Genomic DNA, 18,244 nt, shown 5'->3' with positions numbered 1-18,244 from the left:
CCGCACATCACTGAAATGCAGGTATGGATGAAACAAACAAGGAAGTGATGTAACAAGAAACAATTTTCTGCACTAGTTTCCTATGCGGAATACAATAAATGTCCCAGAAAGAAGACAAAGCAAATAACTGGCAACCTGAGTAGTTTTACCGCAACCGGTCTCACCAGATATCAGCACCACCTGATATTTGAAAAAAAAAACAAAAATGAAGCTGTCATCAGCTATTATACAAAGTTCACATAATCAGTACTTGTATATCTAAAATTTGATTAAAAAAGAGTATAACATCAGGGGTTATAAAAAATGTTAAAAAAAAAAGCTCAATAAAGTCACTGGGTAAATAGAACTGTGAAACAGCATAATCATGATTTTTTTCAAGCGAGATCTATTAATGTCATGCTTATCTACAGAATCATCCACCTTTTGGTAATTGCAATGCTCCTTTATATTAATGGCTTAATGGCTTATCCATCTCTGTTGCTACATAACCTGGTGAAAGCATGCATAAATGTATATTCTATGTTATGTGCTTGCACTTTTCTAAGTGTTAAGTACACTAGTTATAATGCACATGCAGATAGACATGGCTACTACTAAAGATTTTTAGTTATAGGATACATTTTAAAAGATTTTAGTTTGTGAAATTATCCAAAATTAATTTATTATATTATGTTCTTAATATAGACAAGCTTTAAGTTTTGCTAATGATGAGCAAATCACTGTAAATTTGAATTTTGAAAGATATGAGACTCTTATTATGCATATAATCATAGAATTCCCAAGATAAGGAGAGTTTCCCTTTCAGACTCTCAGTAGTCCAACAATGCCAAGATCCTTTTCTATAAAAATTTAGCTTGGTTTAAACCTCCAAGAAAAATTCTAATTAGGGTTATATGAGATTTGAAAAATTAGAAAATTAGGTCCCTTTGTTTTCGGATAAACAGAAATTCTCCTAAGACTGTCATCAGACATCCTAGATCAGTCCTGAGGCTCCAATCAAATTTCTAGATAATTTTATGTAGTGTAAAGTGGAAACTTTTTCCCTGCTAAGCCCACTTATTTTCTTCTTTTTTTATTTAAGAAGACACCTGCAAATTTTGTACAGGGAAGGAGTCTTTCTTTCTTTCCTTTTTCTTTTATGCTTAATCGAGATTCAACCTTTCTTGCTCTATGTCAGCAGACCAGAGAGTTTTAAGCACTTGATAGGCACAAAACTTCTTCTACTTTATCACGTTCGCATGGAATAACATGATAGTTTCACAAAAAGGCAAACGGCTCACAACTCCATAACATCCTGTCTGGATGCTTGGCAGGTAAAGAAAATGGAATGATCAAATGGGGGCACATAATACTTGTGTTGACAGAAAACCATGGCTATATCACCCAATTTGAAAATCCTTTTTTCATTTCCTTATTTCCCAAAAGTACATAAAAACAAAGCATAATGGAGTCCATGCAATAATGGCAGATATGGATCTTACGGTAGATCTTCCAAATGCAAATATCCATTAGTTATTGATACACATGTACAATTTAGTAAATTTATTTGACAATATTATGCAATCTAGTTTAAGGCATGAGCATCTTTTTTTCGGATAAAACAAAATAGAACTACTGATTTAAGGAACATTATTGCTTCAGAATTTATTCATACAAGACAATTACATCATATACAAACATTTGCTAAAATTTACTACAGGTTACCTAACCTTTTATTGTCATATTGCCCAAGAGGAAAAGAATATGAAAACCAATCAATACAACCCATCAAAAACTATGTTAAATTGGTGTCATAATCAATCTGAGAGGATTTGATATTCAAGGCTGAACTTCATTTAAAAGAGAAGATAGACTGCAACAAGAATCGAGGGACCTGATCAGTTTCCAATGTTGATGTGATGACATCCTTGAAGTATGCAATTGGAAGTTTAGCTCTGTCTTCCATCAGCTGCATATATTTCATAATTTGTCAAATCAAACTTTGAAAAGCTGCTTAACAATACATTACTTAAGCATGAAGCAGAAGAAGAATTTGGAATAAGCAATTAAATTTAGCAAAAGAGGAAAACCTTTCTCAGCTGTGCAGACTCATTTATTTTAGATGCGAGCAGATCCACCTTCTTTGCAATTTCAAACTTGTGCATCGATGGCTTGCAAAAGCCAGTATCCTGCTTCCATGGTCGTTTACCAGCCTTTTCACTAGAATTCCTGAGTGCTTCTTCACTCAGCTCTCCATCACCAGGAGGAAAACATGTAAATAGGTCCTGTAAAACATTTTTTGTTTCTTCTGAAAATTTCAAGCAAGTAACAGTTTCTTCTTCATTCTTGACAGCTCCCTGTTTGTTTCTGTTTTTGTAAACCGAAAGGCATCTGCGTTCTCCATACCTATCAAAAATCGATATTGGTAAGTCAATTTAAAGTTCTATCAGCAATCTTCCCCAGTAAAAGTCTAATTACAGAATTCAAGAGATAGTATATGCAAAGCTGTCATCCTTCCATCCGTAAAATCAGAATGCCAACTTGCATATGGAGAGAAGACGTGGATTATTTTCAAATGGATGCACAATCTGCGACTTTCAACATTAACATCTGAAAAATATTACAGTATTTGTGTTTACAGAAGTAGCCTATATTCCAGCAAGAGATAAGCAGTAAGAAGGAAAAGTCATCAGAAATTGCATCAAGACTGATAGAGACATGCATGAGAGGCGACTAAAGCGAGAGAACAAGTAGCTGTTAAAAAAGTGAGACTTTGATTAAAGGAAGCCTGTATCAAAGGCTGGCCTTAAGCCTCAATCTAGTTGCATGTGTAAAGCAACTTGTAGATGACGCACTGCTGTACTTAGTTGTAAATCACATAGTTTTTTTTTTTTGATCAAAAGTTGTTAAATTACATGGTTTTCCAACCACCTGCTTTCATAGGTGGTGACCCTCATAAAAGAATAGGCGAAATGCATACACAATTAGCAAGAACTTGAAGTTTTGTATGTATGCGCATTCATTCATATATAAATATATGCATGTGGATATGTATCTACATATATATGCATAAGATCGTCAAAAGCAAAAAGCAACCTTAAGAAGACAGGACTTTTATATTGCTTGAGGCGCCAGGCACCAAAGAGGCACTCACCCAAAGAAAGTAAGGCACTCATTTATGAAAAAATCAATAAATGCATCAGAAATAAATACTAAAGGTATATGAAAACAATACAAGAATTACAAAATTAGTTATTCAAATTTCAACATCAAAGATCATAATAGTCTTGAACATAAGACATCATGTTTCAAATCTTTCGAAACAGCCCATCGAAATACCACTTCCCATGTCATGTTTTTAAACAAAAGTCAGCAAAAATAAACCACTAGACTTCCTTTAGTAGCTTCAAAATTAAAAAATAACAGCAAAACACCACTTCTCAAGACATATTTGATGTTTATAACATTCTAGACTAGCCTTTTATCTATAAGGACTCCAATAAACCAAACAAAACCAACAAAGCTCTAAAATGTTTCTGACATTCTTTTCCTTGCTTTCTTTTTATTTTTAATTCTTCTTGACTTGCAGTATTTTTTTTTTCTTTTTTCTTTGGGTCAAATATAACAGTGTACATGCTAGTTTATGGTACTACTTCCTATGCATTCAAACAGCAAACATTAAAAAATTCCAGAGAAACAATTTCCTTGGGATTCTATTGCAGCATCAATGTGCCTTTAAAAAAAAAAAATCCGTAGTGGTTTCTGTCCATGCATCCAAACAGGCCCTAATGGTTCCAAAGTTCCAAACAGTTCAAGCAACCATGGAAAAGCCATCTTGGACGCCCTAGACTTGGAAAGAAAGAGGCGAGGATGGAAGGTTATGTATTGAAAATTTCATCCATAAATCAAGCACATATTACAAGACATAGAGCCAAAACAATGACATAATCTGTCAACAAGTATGGACTTTCTTACAACTTTAGGGTGGATTTGACTTTCTCAAGCATATTTAAGTTTATAAATTGTGCTCTGTAAGATTATGTCATCATTGTGTACTTTCTAGAGATGAATAGAATCTTCTAAGCTTTACTTGATTTATATGTTACAATATACAGTCGGATAATATAAACTAGTCTGAGGATCTTATACCACCCATGCGTCGAACATCAAAGCTAGGAAAGTCCCAGACTCAAGGATTATCTTGCATGCATGTGATTACATGTGTCTATGTGTGTGTATACCACAAGATAATAAAGTAAAATGAAATGGACTCGTTCCTGAATTAAGACTGCAATTTTTAAGATTAAAGTATTTAAATTTAATTTTTTCTAAATTTAATCATCGACCAGATGGAAGGAGAACAAATTATGCAAGGATTTCCAACACATATGCATGAAGGTTCATATTTAGCATGCAGATTAAACTTTAGAGAAACTAGAGAATAAAGAAAAGTGTTTCATCACTAATTTGATAGAAGTCTGTCAATAAAATGAAAGATGCTGGTATAACCCATGTAATGCATTGCAGAAATAAACAAAACATTTTACTGCTTAAAAGTGTGATTGTGTATTACATCTTCCATTTAGAAGTGATTGGCAAAAGTACTCTAATACTCACCCAGAACTTTTTGATACCATGCCCATTTTTCTGCACATTTCATGAATTGCAGCTCGTTCATGTCTTGACAAACCAGGTTCGAAGGTGTAGACTGCAACGCAAGGTAGAAGATTAAAATCTCTATGGAGAATAAGCAATCCTGATAAACTGAAACATTATGATGCACATGCATATGTGGCCACGGATACATGCTAGGGCTCGAACTAAGCCGAGCCAGGTTGGGTTTTCCTATAGCCCGAGTCTGGCTTGGAAAAACTTTGTGTTTGGAGCTAGGCCTAGGCCTAGGCCTAAAAAATTTACAAAAAGTTAGACCTACCTCGACCCAAGCCCAACATAAATCCCACACATGCCCAACCCAAACCAAGCCTGAGCCCGCATGGTGGAAACTTTCAGAAAACCCCAAATTCTCCCCCCCCCCCCCAACCCCCAAAAAAAACCTAATTTTGCCCTAGATTCTCCTCCAACTAATATGGAGGCCATGGGGGCACTAGTCTCCTACTTCTCTGCTTTGGAGGAGTTGAAGCAGACATCGCCATCCCACTGGAACTCGACCATAAATGCCCCAACTACAACAATGAATGGGGGCCCTAGGTTGAGTGAGCAATGGAGCAAGGCAACCGAGGACACCCTGATCCATGTGCAACCCCTAGCAATGGGATTGATGCTCACCTAGCAAAACGGAGAACTTGCCCACCGACTGATCATCACCCCTAATCCACAGGCAGGCCCTAGCCTTGGTCAGAACAAGCAAGCATTGCATGGACGAGGATGAGGATGAGGAGGATGTGAGGATGAGGATCAGGGAAGATGGAAGAGGAACAAGCAGAGAGGAAGGCAAAAAGAGGCAGAGAATGATGAGCTTGGGAGGTGGCATGGGATGAGAGTGTGGAAAGTACAAGTAATGGGTTAAGGTAATTAAATGGGCTTCAAGGCGGGTCAAGTCGGGTCAAGCTCTGCACTGGGCTTTGAGTAGGGCTCGGGCCAGGCCAAATTTCATTTTGGCTTTATAACCCAAGCATGAGCCCAACAAGTTCCTCTTGGGCGAAGCCCAAAGCCCAACCCGAGCTCATTTCCATCCCTAGTGTGTAAAACTATAAACACACAAACTCGAGCATTATGATGCATATGCACATACAGATATTCATGATAATGGTCTCAGGAAAATTAGTAGCAATAGTGTGTGTCAAGAGGTGAGAGTAAGTAAATTCATGTTAAATGTGATAGAATAATAAATCTTTATTAAAAATTGTGATAAAGAAGAGGACCTACAATATTGATCCACACATGAAACAAAATCTTTATTAAATTTGCCACGGAGAAGAGGACTTAGAATATTGATCCACACATGAAATGAAAAAAGGCAAGGAATAAAACAGAATATCTCTAAGCAAACTCAAGCTGAGAAAACACAAAGGAAATAAGCAGGAGACTGATGTGTATCCTACTATCCATCATGAATGTCCAAAGATAGAAATAATCAACTCGATATTTCTACTAGATTTAAACTAGGCTATACCTAGTGGTTGCAATACTCCTTTACATGGAAGAAGGTTCTAGGTTTAAATCTTGGGAAGTGTTCCCCAAGGGTTTGGCCTAGATAATTCTGTTAGGTGGTGCTCGCACCATTCTTCTCAGTTTATATGAATAAATTCAAATCAATCCATTTTCAAAGAAACCAATAAAGTTCTAGCTAAGAGTAAAATGATCCCAAGAATGCATCATCCTCACTTCAATCCAAAACTAGGTTACAACCATTATATCATAACACATGCAAATAAGCTCAAGAACGTTGTATCTAAGTTACATGCTCGGAATCTATATATCCCTAGAATTGGAATAATCAACATGAGATGGATATAAATATGGACATGATGTCTAAACTACAGCAACTCCATATGACCACTCAACAACAACTAAATTTTCTAAAAGCCAGCCTATGCCATTGCATCAGATTCTCTAGTCACAGATAACAGGACTTCAAGTCTCTTAAATCCCTTGAGACATGAATTCTGCAGCTTTCTCGCATGCTTTATGCAGCAGATGATCGAGCTCTCTATCACAGCAAATTCATGTAAACAAATCTAATACTACATGATGCAAGTTAGAGTCAGCACAAAGTTGTTTCTCCCACTGCCACATTTCAATGTAAAAGGGTGCAATACAGCAGCAAAACCAAAGTAGGCAAAGGCAATTAAAGAGAGACCTCAAGACTTAAAAATTTAGTTAGCACGTCTCTAAAACCATAATAAAGTGCAATAGAGCAGTTTCCAAGAATTATTTGTAACTCTATGACTCATACAGCTAGTAAAATCTATCCAAATCGTTCAAATAAGTAATTTTTGCTAACTTTAAATCAGTTGAAGACAGGGTAGACTGACATGGATCCCAGTGACAACCAACACAGGATTTAGCTCCTACTCTATTATACAACTCCATAATTGCACAAGGTGTTTTAACCCTACTTTACCCAAGAGCAAAATGACGACATTTGAGAATGAATGCTAATGTCATGCTGACACCACTCTGCATAAGGATATCCCCCTTCTTTTATTGGTAATAAGTCGCCATTACGTTTTCCTCACAACATTAGAAGTAAATAACAAAGACTCCCTAATTAACTCTCTCAGGGTCAAGGGAAGGAGACGAGACTCAGTTTAACAGAATATTACTCTTGCCACATCAGTAAGTCAGTCCACAAGTTTGATATGAGCTTCAAGTATGGAGACAACATTGTAAATCCTAAAGCAACAACAACATGGCTGAAATATTAGCTAAATATGTGTTACATGACATGGCAGGGCAGTTCCAACCTATAGATAAGTGAACAGCTTTCAAGAGCTGTCTCCAATTTTCAGAATATGGATTTTGCCTCAGCATCTAGAAAAAATCTCTGCTTGGAAAAAGACAGCATATGTCTCCTATAAGGTCCTCTCTCACACTCCTTATAATGCCTTCCAGTGCAACCAAGTAGGTGTCAGCATTCCTAGATCCTTCACATAAAAATTAAGCATAGCCTCTTGGAGATGGAAACCAGATTCTCTGAACAAACTCTACTGAACTTTATCACTGGATTCATGCCAGATGTAGATCTACTTGGCACAAACCAGACATGAAGTGCATTCTTTGAGTAGATCCCATGCAACAAAAAAAAACGCTGCTCGATAATGAGATGTTCAGATCTGATCTCTGTAAGTCTGAATTAACCATTGAAGATTGTTGCTTCCATACAGGCCAGCAAGCAGCGGTCACATTTGCCCTGTGATATATTGAAACAAGTCATTTACCGAGGTTATTGCTGTGAGTATATTGGAGGAAGCTGGTAGAAATATGAGGTCAACTAGGGAGGTGAAGCTGAGCATGAAGACTGCTCCAGAAACATAAAGAGTACCAAGCAATGCCAAATCATATGGCTAATAGTCTCAGAATGTAGGTGGCACCTGGAGCAGTCCAAACTAACATAGTTGCAATTATGATGGATGAATCCCATTGTTGGTGACCACCCCACCCCATGAAACGTTTCCACAAAAATTATCTACTCTTGTATCAACGCGGAATAACCACATCTTCCAAAACCTTATTTGGTGATCGTGTCCACACCACTTTGATTTTGAAGTTGTGTTTGTTTAAGCATGGCAAGATAGGTCCATCCAGAGCACACTGATGGTGGAGTTTGTCTGTGTATCATCCAGCATCTAGCAAGAAGAACACTCTTGGAGGAGAGGGACATTCCACTGACAACTGGGTAAAATGAACTGGTCAACAATGGATAAGTGTTGGAAGCAATCCATATTGCAAACATAGCACACTTGCTCAATGGTTTCTGCAAACCAAATATCTAAACATATCTTGATATTAGCACCAGGAGGGGCGCGCCCCCTTCAAGATGGTGTTTGAACACACGCATTGGATCCCGTATCCACCAAAGTCCACCAATTTAGATGTTTTCCAGACTTTCAAACCTTCTCTGGCTGTAGACTTGTCAATGGCCAATAAGTTTAGAGATAGAAGTCCCAGATTACATCAATGACATTCTAAACACTAGCATGACCCATGATTCAATCTCTCAGTGCATAAACCTTCTATTGATAATAACAAAAACATTAAGCAATTTATATGACTAAAAAATATTAAAATACAAATGAAGTCATCCTCAAGCACATATCCATAAGATATCATCATAGAAGGTGAAATACACCTCGTTAAAAATCATGACCACTATCCTTGTTTTCCCTCCATTAACTAAAAGAAATTCGCTTTTCTTACTCTCCCTATCAATGATGCAATTTGACCCGTAACAGGCTAAATTCCCACATGACCCAATGTTCTGATTTCCTATCAAACCCTAAACCAGCATCCAGAGAAATCTGATGCAACTAATAAAACAGGGAAAGAAACAAAAAAAATGAACTATACTCAATTAAACATCTATTACACGGCCAAAGAAACATTCGTCAACAGCTAAAGGAATAAAAATAACTTTTTTTACAAGTTAAAAGCAAGAATGTTTACCGGAAAAATAAACTCAGTAAGCGCAAAGCGACAAAACCCCATCAAAACCAAACAAACAGAAATACTCTGAAATAAGTATTTAAGTAACCAAAATGCCGAAGCTTGCAAGACTTTCTTTGTTGGATTCAAAACCTAATAGCAAATCCAGCCAAGTATAAGAAAAACTCATACAACCAGAACAAAAAAATCGAGCTTTTTTCTTTAAAACAAGAGAAGAGGAGGACCTTCGGCACCCGAGACTCGAAACTCCTGGAGGACTTTGTCTATTCGAATGCGGGTGTCCTCGGAGACGACGCCCGGCTGCTGCTCCCCTCCCTTCCCCTTCTTCTGTCCCTTCCTCCCCATCTCCCTCCCCTTTCTCTCCCTTTTCTTCTTTACTTCAACCTTGCCTCTGGAAGCGAGCGGACGAGAGAGAGTGAGAGCTCTGAGCGTCTCTCTTGCTTGGTTCTCGGCTTCCTCTTCGAATTCAAGGGTTCTTACGGCCCTTCCCCTCGTCACCGGAGAACAAGAGGGACGCCCCGCCTCTCCTGGGCTTTTATTCCCCAAGAGGGGGCAAACGTGAAGCAGCGTCCAAGCGATACGACGCATGAACCGCCATGAATAGGGTTCGCGCACCGGACCGATCCGGTCCGGACCGGACATGGTCACCGGTTCAGTCCATTGCTTCAAAGCCCTCAACCACCGTGACCTGTGAAACCAAGCTCCAAAGTAGAAAAAACCGTTGCACGACCTCTCTTTTGTACCTAACCCTCAAAAAAGATCTCGCTTTAGGACTCGTATACAAATAAAAAAAAAAAAATCTTTTCTTTTTTGCTGAAACTCATGCAAATGCCTTCATTCAGCTTGAGCAAGCTTTTACTTCTAATTGCAATCATAACATAATTAAAAACAAGGATTTACATATCAGCCAGTATTGTCCATGCTTTACTGCATCGACAAGAAAGCGATATTTGGCAACTGTTGAATCAAATTGTGCACAAACTGCCAAGCTTTTAAGGGGTGTGTATATATAAATCCTATTGTGGCAACATATTTTTAAGTACACAGATAAATACGCACACTTATGTCACTATAAAAAAAAATTACTTTTTTCCAACGCTTTTTAAAGAATATACTGACGCTCATAAGCATTAGTAATTTTATTGCCGACACTCACTAAAAAACATCATACTTTCTGCAACGTTTGTTAGCGTCGTCGTACCTTTATGCCTGCCGACGCTTTTTTGAAGCATCGATAAATTTTAGCACCAGAGAAAAAATTATCGATGCTTCTACCTAGCATCGACATGTATATATCGGCATTGTCTCCTTTTTCTATAGTGTCTCGGCCATTACAATGTCGTTTTTCTACCTCTCTCTTTGGAGGATGGATCAGATTCAAAGCCAATGATGTTACAATCTTGAATTGTTAGTCAGGAATATTATGAACTTGTACAAAGACTTAAACCAAACTTTACAACATTTCATAGCATTTCATGACATTATAGCTATCATTGGGTTGGACAAATTAGCATATAAGAAAAAAAAAATATGATAATGCATCTCTACACAATAAGCAAGCACTTTTCTCATCCAATAAGTTCTATGTTACAAGAGCTCTACCGAAAGGAGTAAAGATAAAGCAAAAAAAAAAAAGAGTAGAGATACTTGTGCAATGTAACTTGAGCTTACAACCCATTTTTATGGAACATGGTTGAATGGTGCCTTGCGGTTGTTGTAGAATAGCCTTGAATACCATATCATTTTTCCTTGCCCCTCTTATTGGTAGCAGCCTCATCACATAAAAGCATAAATATATTGCCCCATTCGGAGGCCTAATATATCTACTTCCATTTTTCATTGTATCAACTTAAAGCTACAAATAAGGGTAGAAACAAACCTACTATGAGCCATGCTAAGCTTAGCTCTACCTCCGCGTGTTTTACAATCGAGCTAAACTCAAGCTGACTTATTTAATTTTGAGCCAAGCTCGAGTTATTTATGAATATCTTGTTAAAGAAAACTAATAAAATTTTGAGATCATTTGAGACTTCCATTTACATAATTTGGAGTATTAATCATGATAATGTTATTGATATCATTTTAATATTTGAATAATCATGATAATGTTTCAATTTTATTTAAAAAGCATTATATTCTACATACTTTATATCAATGTATAATGAATAATTATAATATGACTAGTTATATAACTAGTAATAATTAAAATGATATCTATACATAAAGATTATTCAAATATTACTATTTTGAGCTAAATTCAGTCAAGCTCGAGCAAGCTAAGATCTAGCTCTAGCTTGTCTTGTTTCTTAACCGAGCAAGCAGAATTCAAGCCAAAATTTAAGCTAGACTCGAGCTAGAATGGCTTGGTCATTTGCCAACCTTAACTACAAGAGAATATGCAATTACATGATGCAAGCGAGCTTGTTCATGTCATTTCGCTCAATACTTTGGCATAACTTTTGAACACCACCACTTAAAAACTACAATCTCATTGTCCTCTCAATCAACATATTGAAGTGTTACCAAATTACACAGAATTAGTGCTCTAAAGATTCTTGCTATGACATCTTGGATGCTTCTCAGGCATGGTTGCAATAGCCGAACAATTCTCATTCTTGCTTACTCCTAGTCTGCTATCATAAGGAATTAAGTCGATGCAGTCCTGCGACGCCCCCCATTGGCCATTGTTATAATACCCTTTTACCTAATTTGGTATTAATTTAGAGAACCAACATTTATTTTTGATTTAGATGACCATTAACCTCTATTTTTTATTGCATGATGAGTAATAAAGATGGCCTATCTCTATTCAAATAACTTCTCAACTCAACTATCTTCATGGATGTGTATGCTATCATGCCTGAGCCATCAGCCATGCATATGAACGTTAGCTTTTTTTGTAATCCAAATTCCCACAATTAACACCTCTCATGAACATGCCTCATCTTCATTAAAAGAGAAACCATGTTGTTCTTGTTTGCCAGGAAATGGCAACGCATCCCTCAAGCTAGTAAAATTATTGAAAGCAATCACTTGTTAGCCTGTATGAACTCACAAGAATTCCATGCCATCAAAGTTTAAGATGAGTTCCGCAGCATTTTATATTTTTAAAAATAAAATTACAATTAGGGCCCGTTTGGACGATTAGGTTGAAAATCCTAAAATTCGTGGGTTAAATCAGTACAACCAGCATAATCATAGGAATATAAACTGGGCTAGGTCTATGTTCATATATACCCATGAGTACTTTTGGAGTAGACCGGCCGAATTCAATAGGGAGAAAAAAAAAAAGACCTGCTGAAAAGAATGTTTATGTTCTATATCTTTGATTATTATTTTATTTAATATTATGTGAGATATTAAGATTTAATGTTATATTCTTTTTGCTTGATTGATTTGTGTGCTAAAAAGATTTTTGCAGCGAGTCGGTGGCAGGCATGCATTTTCTCATCATAGGATAGATGCATGCAACGGCATGCTCGTCCCATGCCTCCTTCTTTGTCATCCCTACTCGGCAAACGAAAGCCATATATGTAATGGTCGCAATGCAGCAAAATTTTTTGTATGGTAAGTTTTGACCTACACGAAAGGTGTAACAAGAGGGAATTATCTAAGAAAAAGGCTTGGTTCAAAAAATAATATTATATTTGTTGGAGTTTTAATTAAAAAATATTTAAATTTTTTTGTCCTCTAAATTTTCATTGTTTTAAATATTTTTAAAATATTTTTTTTGTGAGACGTCTTTAGTTGTGACTCTTAATTTGAAAGAAAACGTTGATTTTCGAAAAGATACGGTGTTTCTGAAACATGATGTATCTTTAGAACCATCGCGTCTTTTCGGTCTTCTAGATAGAATCTATAAATAGGCTCCTCTGGGATTAATTCAAAAACAATCTGATCTTTTTCTTTCTCACTGGTACTATTTCTCTCAAGAGTTTCTTCTATATATAAAGAGTTCTTCTATCCTTCAACTTTTTGCTTTCTATTTTTTTAAAAAAATTTTTAGGCATCTGAAGGAGTTGGTCAGGTCAAGCCTCCCCAGCAATCATGCTCATTAGAAGAGGACTGGGCTGAGCTGGGTTGTTGTACTTTGGGGGCGAGATCGCCACAGACCTGCACGTAGGGAACGAATTACGTTCTTAGGGCTGTGTATATCATACATCTCAATCTAGACAAGCTCTTTTCAATCTTCTAATTTTATTCTAGTAGGTTATTCATTTATAATATTTTTATATATTGACGAGAAGATAAGCTCTGGAGAGAATACTAAGTCAAAGGAGACCAGTACAGCTGGAAGAATTGAAACTGATTGCAATGCTAACAAATAATTGTTAACAAAACAACACTTGTTGTAGAGTTTGTTTAGTTAACAAACTTTATTATAAACAATATTATATATGTGCATTCAATCAATGAAGAGTTGTGAGGTTGAAACCAATTAAAAAAACGTGCTCCCCTTTTTTTATTATAAAACAAGAATATAATAGTTTCTGGGCATAATATTTCCAACATTATTTAATATTAATAACTATGGTATGTGCAATAGATGTTTGAGCAAAGGAAGAAAGAGCAAATAATAGAGCTCAATTTTTTCAGAAGTCAAATCAAAAAGTTTAATTTATTTAGGAGTTAAATTAGAGAAAGAATAGAGCCTAATGTATTTAGAAGTTTTATGAAAATACCTTACTTAAGGAAAGAGAGCATGTGATGGTTAACACAGAGCAAAAATTAATGAAATCATTAATGTTTTAGTATGAGAAATGATAGAAGGAATCAAAGAAAAATATTTTAGGTTTCAAAACTATTATTTGTATATATGGTAGAGATAACTTCAACTTTGTCAACTCTATGAGCTTGATCTCACTTCCCACTCCTAACCATCTCACCCCACGCACATACATGCACACACACAAGAAAGAAAAAAGGTTTTAATAGATGTGTCCAATTTTAAGTAGTTGTTGTCAAGTTTGGCTGCATCATGAATACATGTTCTATAGTAATATAGGCCGAGCTTGAATAGCTTATTACTTGGCTTAGCTCATTTGCACCCTTACAAATGATGTTCTATTACATAATCTGATGGAGTTATTATTTAAGAGAATTAAAATGCTAGAAAGCCCACCCTATTGCCAAAACAGGTGCTGTTGGAATCCACTACGCTGTGAAACTGGTGCGATTAGTTGCTGACTTTGAGATTCATGTGGTTTTTTTTCAGAAATTGATCATAACGTAGCTATTGCTAGTCCTGAAATCCATTGGAAGGATGTAGGTTCATTGCCAAGCTACAAGTTTTTTAATTTGCAATGGACCTAAGTCATGCCTTACAAGAAATTATTATTGCACTGTTGGCATTCCATATGGTGTCTGGGAAATAGAGCGCTTGCCAGTTGCACCAACTCATAGGCCCCTAAAATTAAGCTAAAGGATTTCTTTAACAACTATTTGGGATTTCTAATCGTGCATGGAATCTCAAACTTACCATCCTATGTATGCTGAAGAATATTAGTTACTAATAGAGGAACTAATGTTGGAGTTCAAATTTCTTAAAAATATAACCATGGTATGTCATACCGTACCAAACCAGATGGTACAGAGCATATCATACCATACCGTACCAGTTCGGTACTAATATATGATATAAAAGACGTATGGATGCTCCGTATACCAAACCGGTCTTCATACCGGATGTACCTATACAATGATAAGGTGATATCAGTATGGAGCTCGATACCGAAATAATATATTTAGATATAACAAAATTTTAAGACCACCGGAGCTTTGCTTTATTAAAAAACTTACTGTATCTCTCCAACTGATCCCTCCACTACATATTTTATTTGGTGCACTAGAGCCTTCTCTCCAAGAAAAGAAAAGAAATGACACCCAAGTTGCAACAAATGGAGATTGTGGGCCATGCAATTTTCAATTGCTCATTTGCTAACAACAAACTCTTGTATTATTATTCTTTCTTACATGCTGACGTACAGGACTAGTTGCTTGGGACAATTGCTAACACATCACCATGAAAACGCCAAAAAAAACAACTACAAACAGCGTGCCAAAGTCTCAGCAGTAACCCTCAGTGAGTGCCCTTCTGACGAAGGCCACAGCATTACTACTTGCACTAGTTGCAAGCTTAGAAGGCATGAATGGCCTCTTTTTTAAGCCCACTTTGACATGATGGACATGCCGCCGGCACCAAGGAACACTGCTGCGTAGGCCCCTAGCTGAAGCTTGACACTGCCCTGCAGCTTGGGACCCATGAAATCAGCTGCAAGGAGATCGACCAATGCCGTGTAGTTGAGAAGCCCCGCCGAGCATGCATTCAGTACCCCGACGACGATGAGAGCGGTCGGGCTGTTGTCTTTGTAAACATTGGACAGGGCGATCCCGAGAGCCACCCCGAATGGCGTCGTGGTGGAGAAGAAGAAGACCAGGACTGCTCTCATCTTCATCTTATATTCTGCCTACAAAACCACTCCAAGCTTTCTCATGATGAGAATGCTGCTATGAACTTGGTATTATTTGACTGACTTCTCTGCTATATAATTTCTTAAGTATGCAACCTTTGATTTACCTGGAGAATGCAACCACCGAGGCCCATTCCTTCAAACAGTTGGTGGAAACAAAGGGCAGCAACCAGAGGTCTAATGGTGCAGGGATTCTGAGAGGCCCCCATTGATAGACCTATCACCACCGAGTGCACCACTATTCCCATCTCCAGAACCTGCTCATCATAACATGAATCAGAAAAGGTTATGCTTGATGATTTACCTCTACCTCTATCCAATTCTTTTTACCAAGTTTCAAGGAATGCTAGATCTACTCATGCACATGAAAGCAAATGCTGACACGCCTGAGCTGAAATGTAACATATATATATATATATATATAGTAGCAGAGGACGGTAGGCAGTATACTATATCTTATCCTCGAATCCAGGAGGTGAAGGCAGTATTGTTCACATATCACTTGGTACAACTATTAATGACCTACCAGCTTATTTAATATAGATAGTTATTATAAAAGGATTAGAGAGAATTATTTATCGCAAAGTGGGTAGAGGCTTCATCATGATTCATGATTCTATAAAAATTTTATAGCCCATATCAATGGGACAGGTTTGAGGTATTTTTAGCATCATTTGTGCAAACCCACAATTGTAGGCTAGCCGGCAAGCATCTTCTAAAAGATTTAACAATTTTTTTATAATCTCCTTCTAAAGATAGCTGACTAGCTACTCGCAATAGGATAAACGTTTTCTTAATCTACACTCGCTAACTACTACCTTACCAATCACCGTAGGCTAAGACTTTTTTTAATTACTCTTCTGTACGAACTTTGACCTAATAATGGCTAATGATCGGGACAGGGCACACAGAGTTGACCTCCAAACCATGGGAAAACGAAGTAGAGAGAGAGTGCACGCAAAGTTTGGCCAAGCATGACTATAATTAAATATCTTAGTTTAATGATTAGAAAGTTTAATTATCTAATTAATATTCACATTTATACCTATATTTTCAATATCTAAGTTATATCCGTATCAGTTCAAAATAAATATGGATATAAATTTTTGTATCCGACTAGCTAGCATCAATAGCCATATATATATTCGTCAAACAAAACAAATATGAATATAGATATGCTAGTATTCGATCCATGGCTGATCCGATTTTTGCCCAACTATAGAGGAACCAAAATTTCTAATTAACTCTATAATTAGAGACTCGTACAAGACCCGATGATTTATCCTCCTTACCATATGCAACCCTCTATCATTATTTCTTGGATGAAGCATGCTGTTTAATGCTAACACTGGATCTGATCATGAAATAATAAAATATACACTCTCCTCCCTCGCTGATTCATTCAAAACTTAATGATGGTATAGATTTTCTAATAAACAAGTCAAAAGTTATATCTCATTATTAGCTAGATCTATCATCATACCTTGCTATATTAATTTAACTGCCTTTTGAAAGAGTTGTTATTGACTTGTTACGAGGCTAACCTGCACGATGACGCGATTCCGGCGCAGGGCCATCTCCGCCCCTTCTTTGTCATCCTTGCCGAGCTGCGGCGGCCCGGAGTGGCCATGGCCATGCGCGACGGGCACAGCGGCATTCATCGGGCTCTCGTGGTCGACCACCACGGCTCCGCCGCCCTTCTTCTGCCTGTTATAGAATGTAAGCATCAAGGAGTCCATCATCAGAGTGAGGACGGCCGAGACCATGGCGATGAAGGCGGTGAACGGGAACTGGGACCACGGCTTCTCGGGGAGGCACGGCGACGTCAGGCTCTCGAAGGAGTCGGGGAGCACGTGCATGTAGCCGGTGGCGAGGATCACGCCGGACGCGAAGGCCTTGACAAGCACGAAGAGGTTGCGGTCGGGACGGAGCGCGGGGACCGACCGGGAGAAGAGCGGGAGGCAGACGCCGATGATGCTGGAAACTAAGATGGTCGGGATTGCGATGACCTTCAGGCGCAGGGCCTTCGGCCGGTTGTAGCACTCGCCGCTGTGTGCCGTGTCGCATTCGGATGGAGAGGAGGATTCCGGAGCGTCGGCGGCGAGCGTAGAGGAGGAGAGGAGGAGGAGGACGAGAAGGAGGAGGAGGAGGAGGGTGTGGAAGGTGATCGAGGCCATGGTTTTGGAATTTTAGTATTCCCTTCGTTTTGGACGTGTGTTGTTGCTTTGGAGCCCGGAGTCGCGGGGGGATGGATTTATGGGGTGGAAATTGATGGTGACGTCCTGACGGCATGGATGATGGGTGTTCTCATGCTGCTTCTTGCTCTTCATGCCATGGCGGTCCATTCTCTACCGTCCGAGCTGTTGGAATTTTCTAAACCATGGTAATATCCAATACTTTATTTGATTAGAAAATTAGAATGGAAATCTTTTATTCTGATTTAATATCTCTTGGCCGCGTTGGATCTGGCAGGCGCTGGCATAACATGCGGGGATTTGGACTTACCCTTATCGTTGTAGTTCAGCAAGGAGCCAAGCTATGGCCAAGTGGGAGCATGAGGCAGAGTGCTGATGTGGCTGCAAAAGACTGTCCATGCATGAAGCCCACGTAGGCAGCTAATTACATACCGGCACCAATGGACATTTTCTAGGTGGCATTTGGTGATCCAT

General features: G+C 38.0%; 2 protein-coding genes across 4 annotated transcripts in view; both read right to left on the bottom strand.

Annotated features, from left to right (window-relative positions):
- LOC103705399 (DExH-box ATP-dependent RNA helicase DExH6-like) overlaps positions 1–9,672 on the bottom strand; it is a 30,413-nt gene extending 20,741 nt beyond the window's left edge. For all 3 annotated transcript variants that reach the window (XR_603786.5, XM_026803991.3, XM_088704056.1), the window contains exons 1-5: positions 9,330–9,672; positions 4,597–4,687; positions 2,070–2,385; positions 1,874–1,948; positions 136–180 (exon numbers count right to left, since the gene is read on the bottom strand). Coding sequence is in view for 2 of the 3 variants with exons in the window: in XM_026803991.3 (XP_026659792.3) it covers positions 136–180; positions 1,874–1,948; positions 2,070–2,385; positions 4,597–4,687; positions 9,330–9,450 (648 nt within the window). In the remaining variant the exon portion in view is untranslated. The remainder of the gene's footprint in view (positions 1–135; positions 181–1,873; positions 1,949–2,069; positions 2,386–4,596; positions 4,688–9,329) is intronic.
- Positions 9,673–14,767: 5,095 nt separating this feature from the next.
- LOC103705398 (fe(2+) transport protein 1) lies at positions 14,768–17,935 on the bottom strand. The gene is made up of 3 exons (XM_008789093.5): positions 17,120–17,935; positions 15,683–15,832; positions 14,768–15,572 (listed from the first exon to the last, which is right to left on the bottom strand). The coding sequence occupies exons 1-3, from the start codon at positions 17,750–17,752 to the stop codon at positions 15,267–15,269; spliced, it is 1,089 nt and encodes a 362-aa protein (XP_008787315.4). The 5' UTR covers positions 17,753–17,935; the 3' UTR covers positions 14,768–15,266.
- Positions 17,936–18,244: the final 309 nt, after the last annotated feature.

This window comes from Phoenix dactylifera, chromosome 9 (genome assembly GCF_051530095.1).
Source record: "Phoenix dactylifera cultivar Ajwa chromosome 9, Ajwa_hap1_PhDact_Kaust_v1.1, whole genome shotgun sequence".
Lineage (NCBI taxonomy): Eukaryota > Viridiplantae > Streptophyta > Magnoliopsida > Arecales > Arecaceae > Phoenix > Phoenix dactylifera.
Note: the sequence above shows the minus strand (reverse complement) of the source record. Positions and strands in the feature narration are given on the sequence as shown.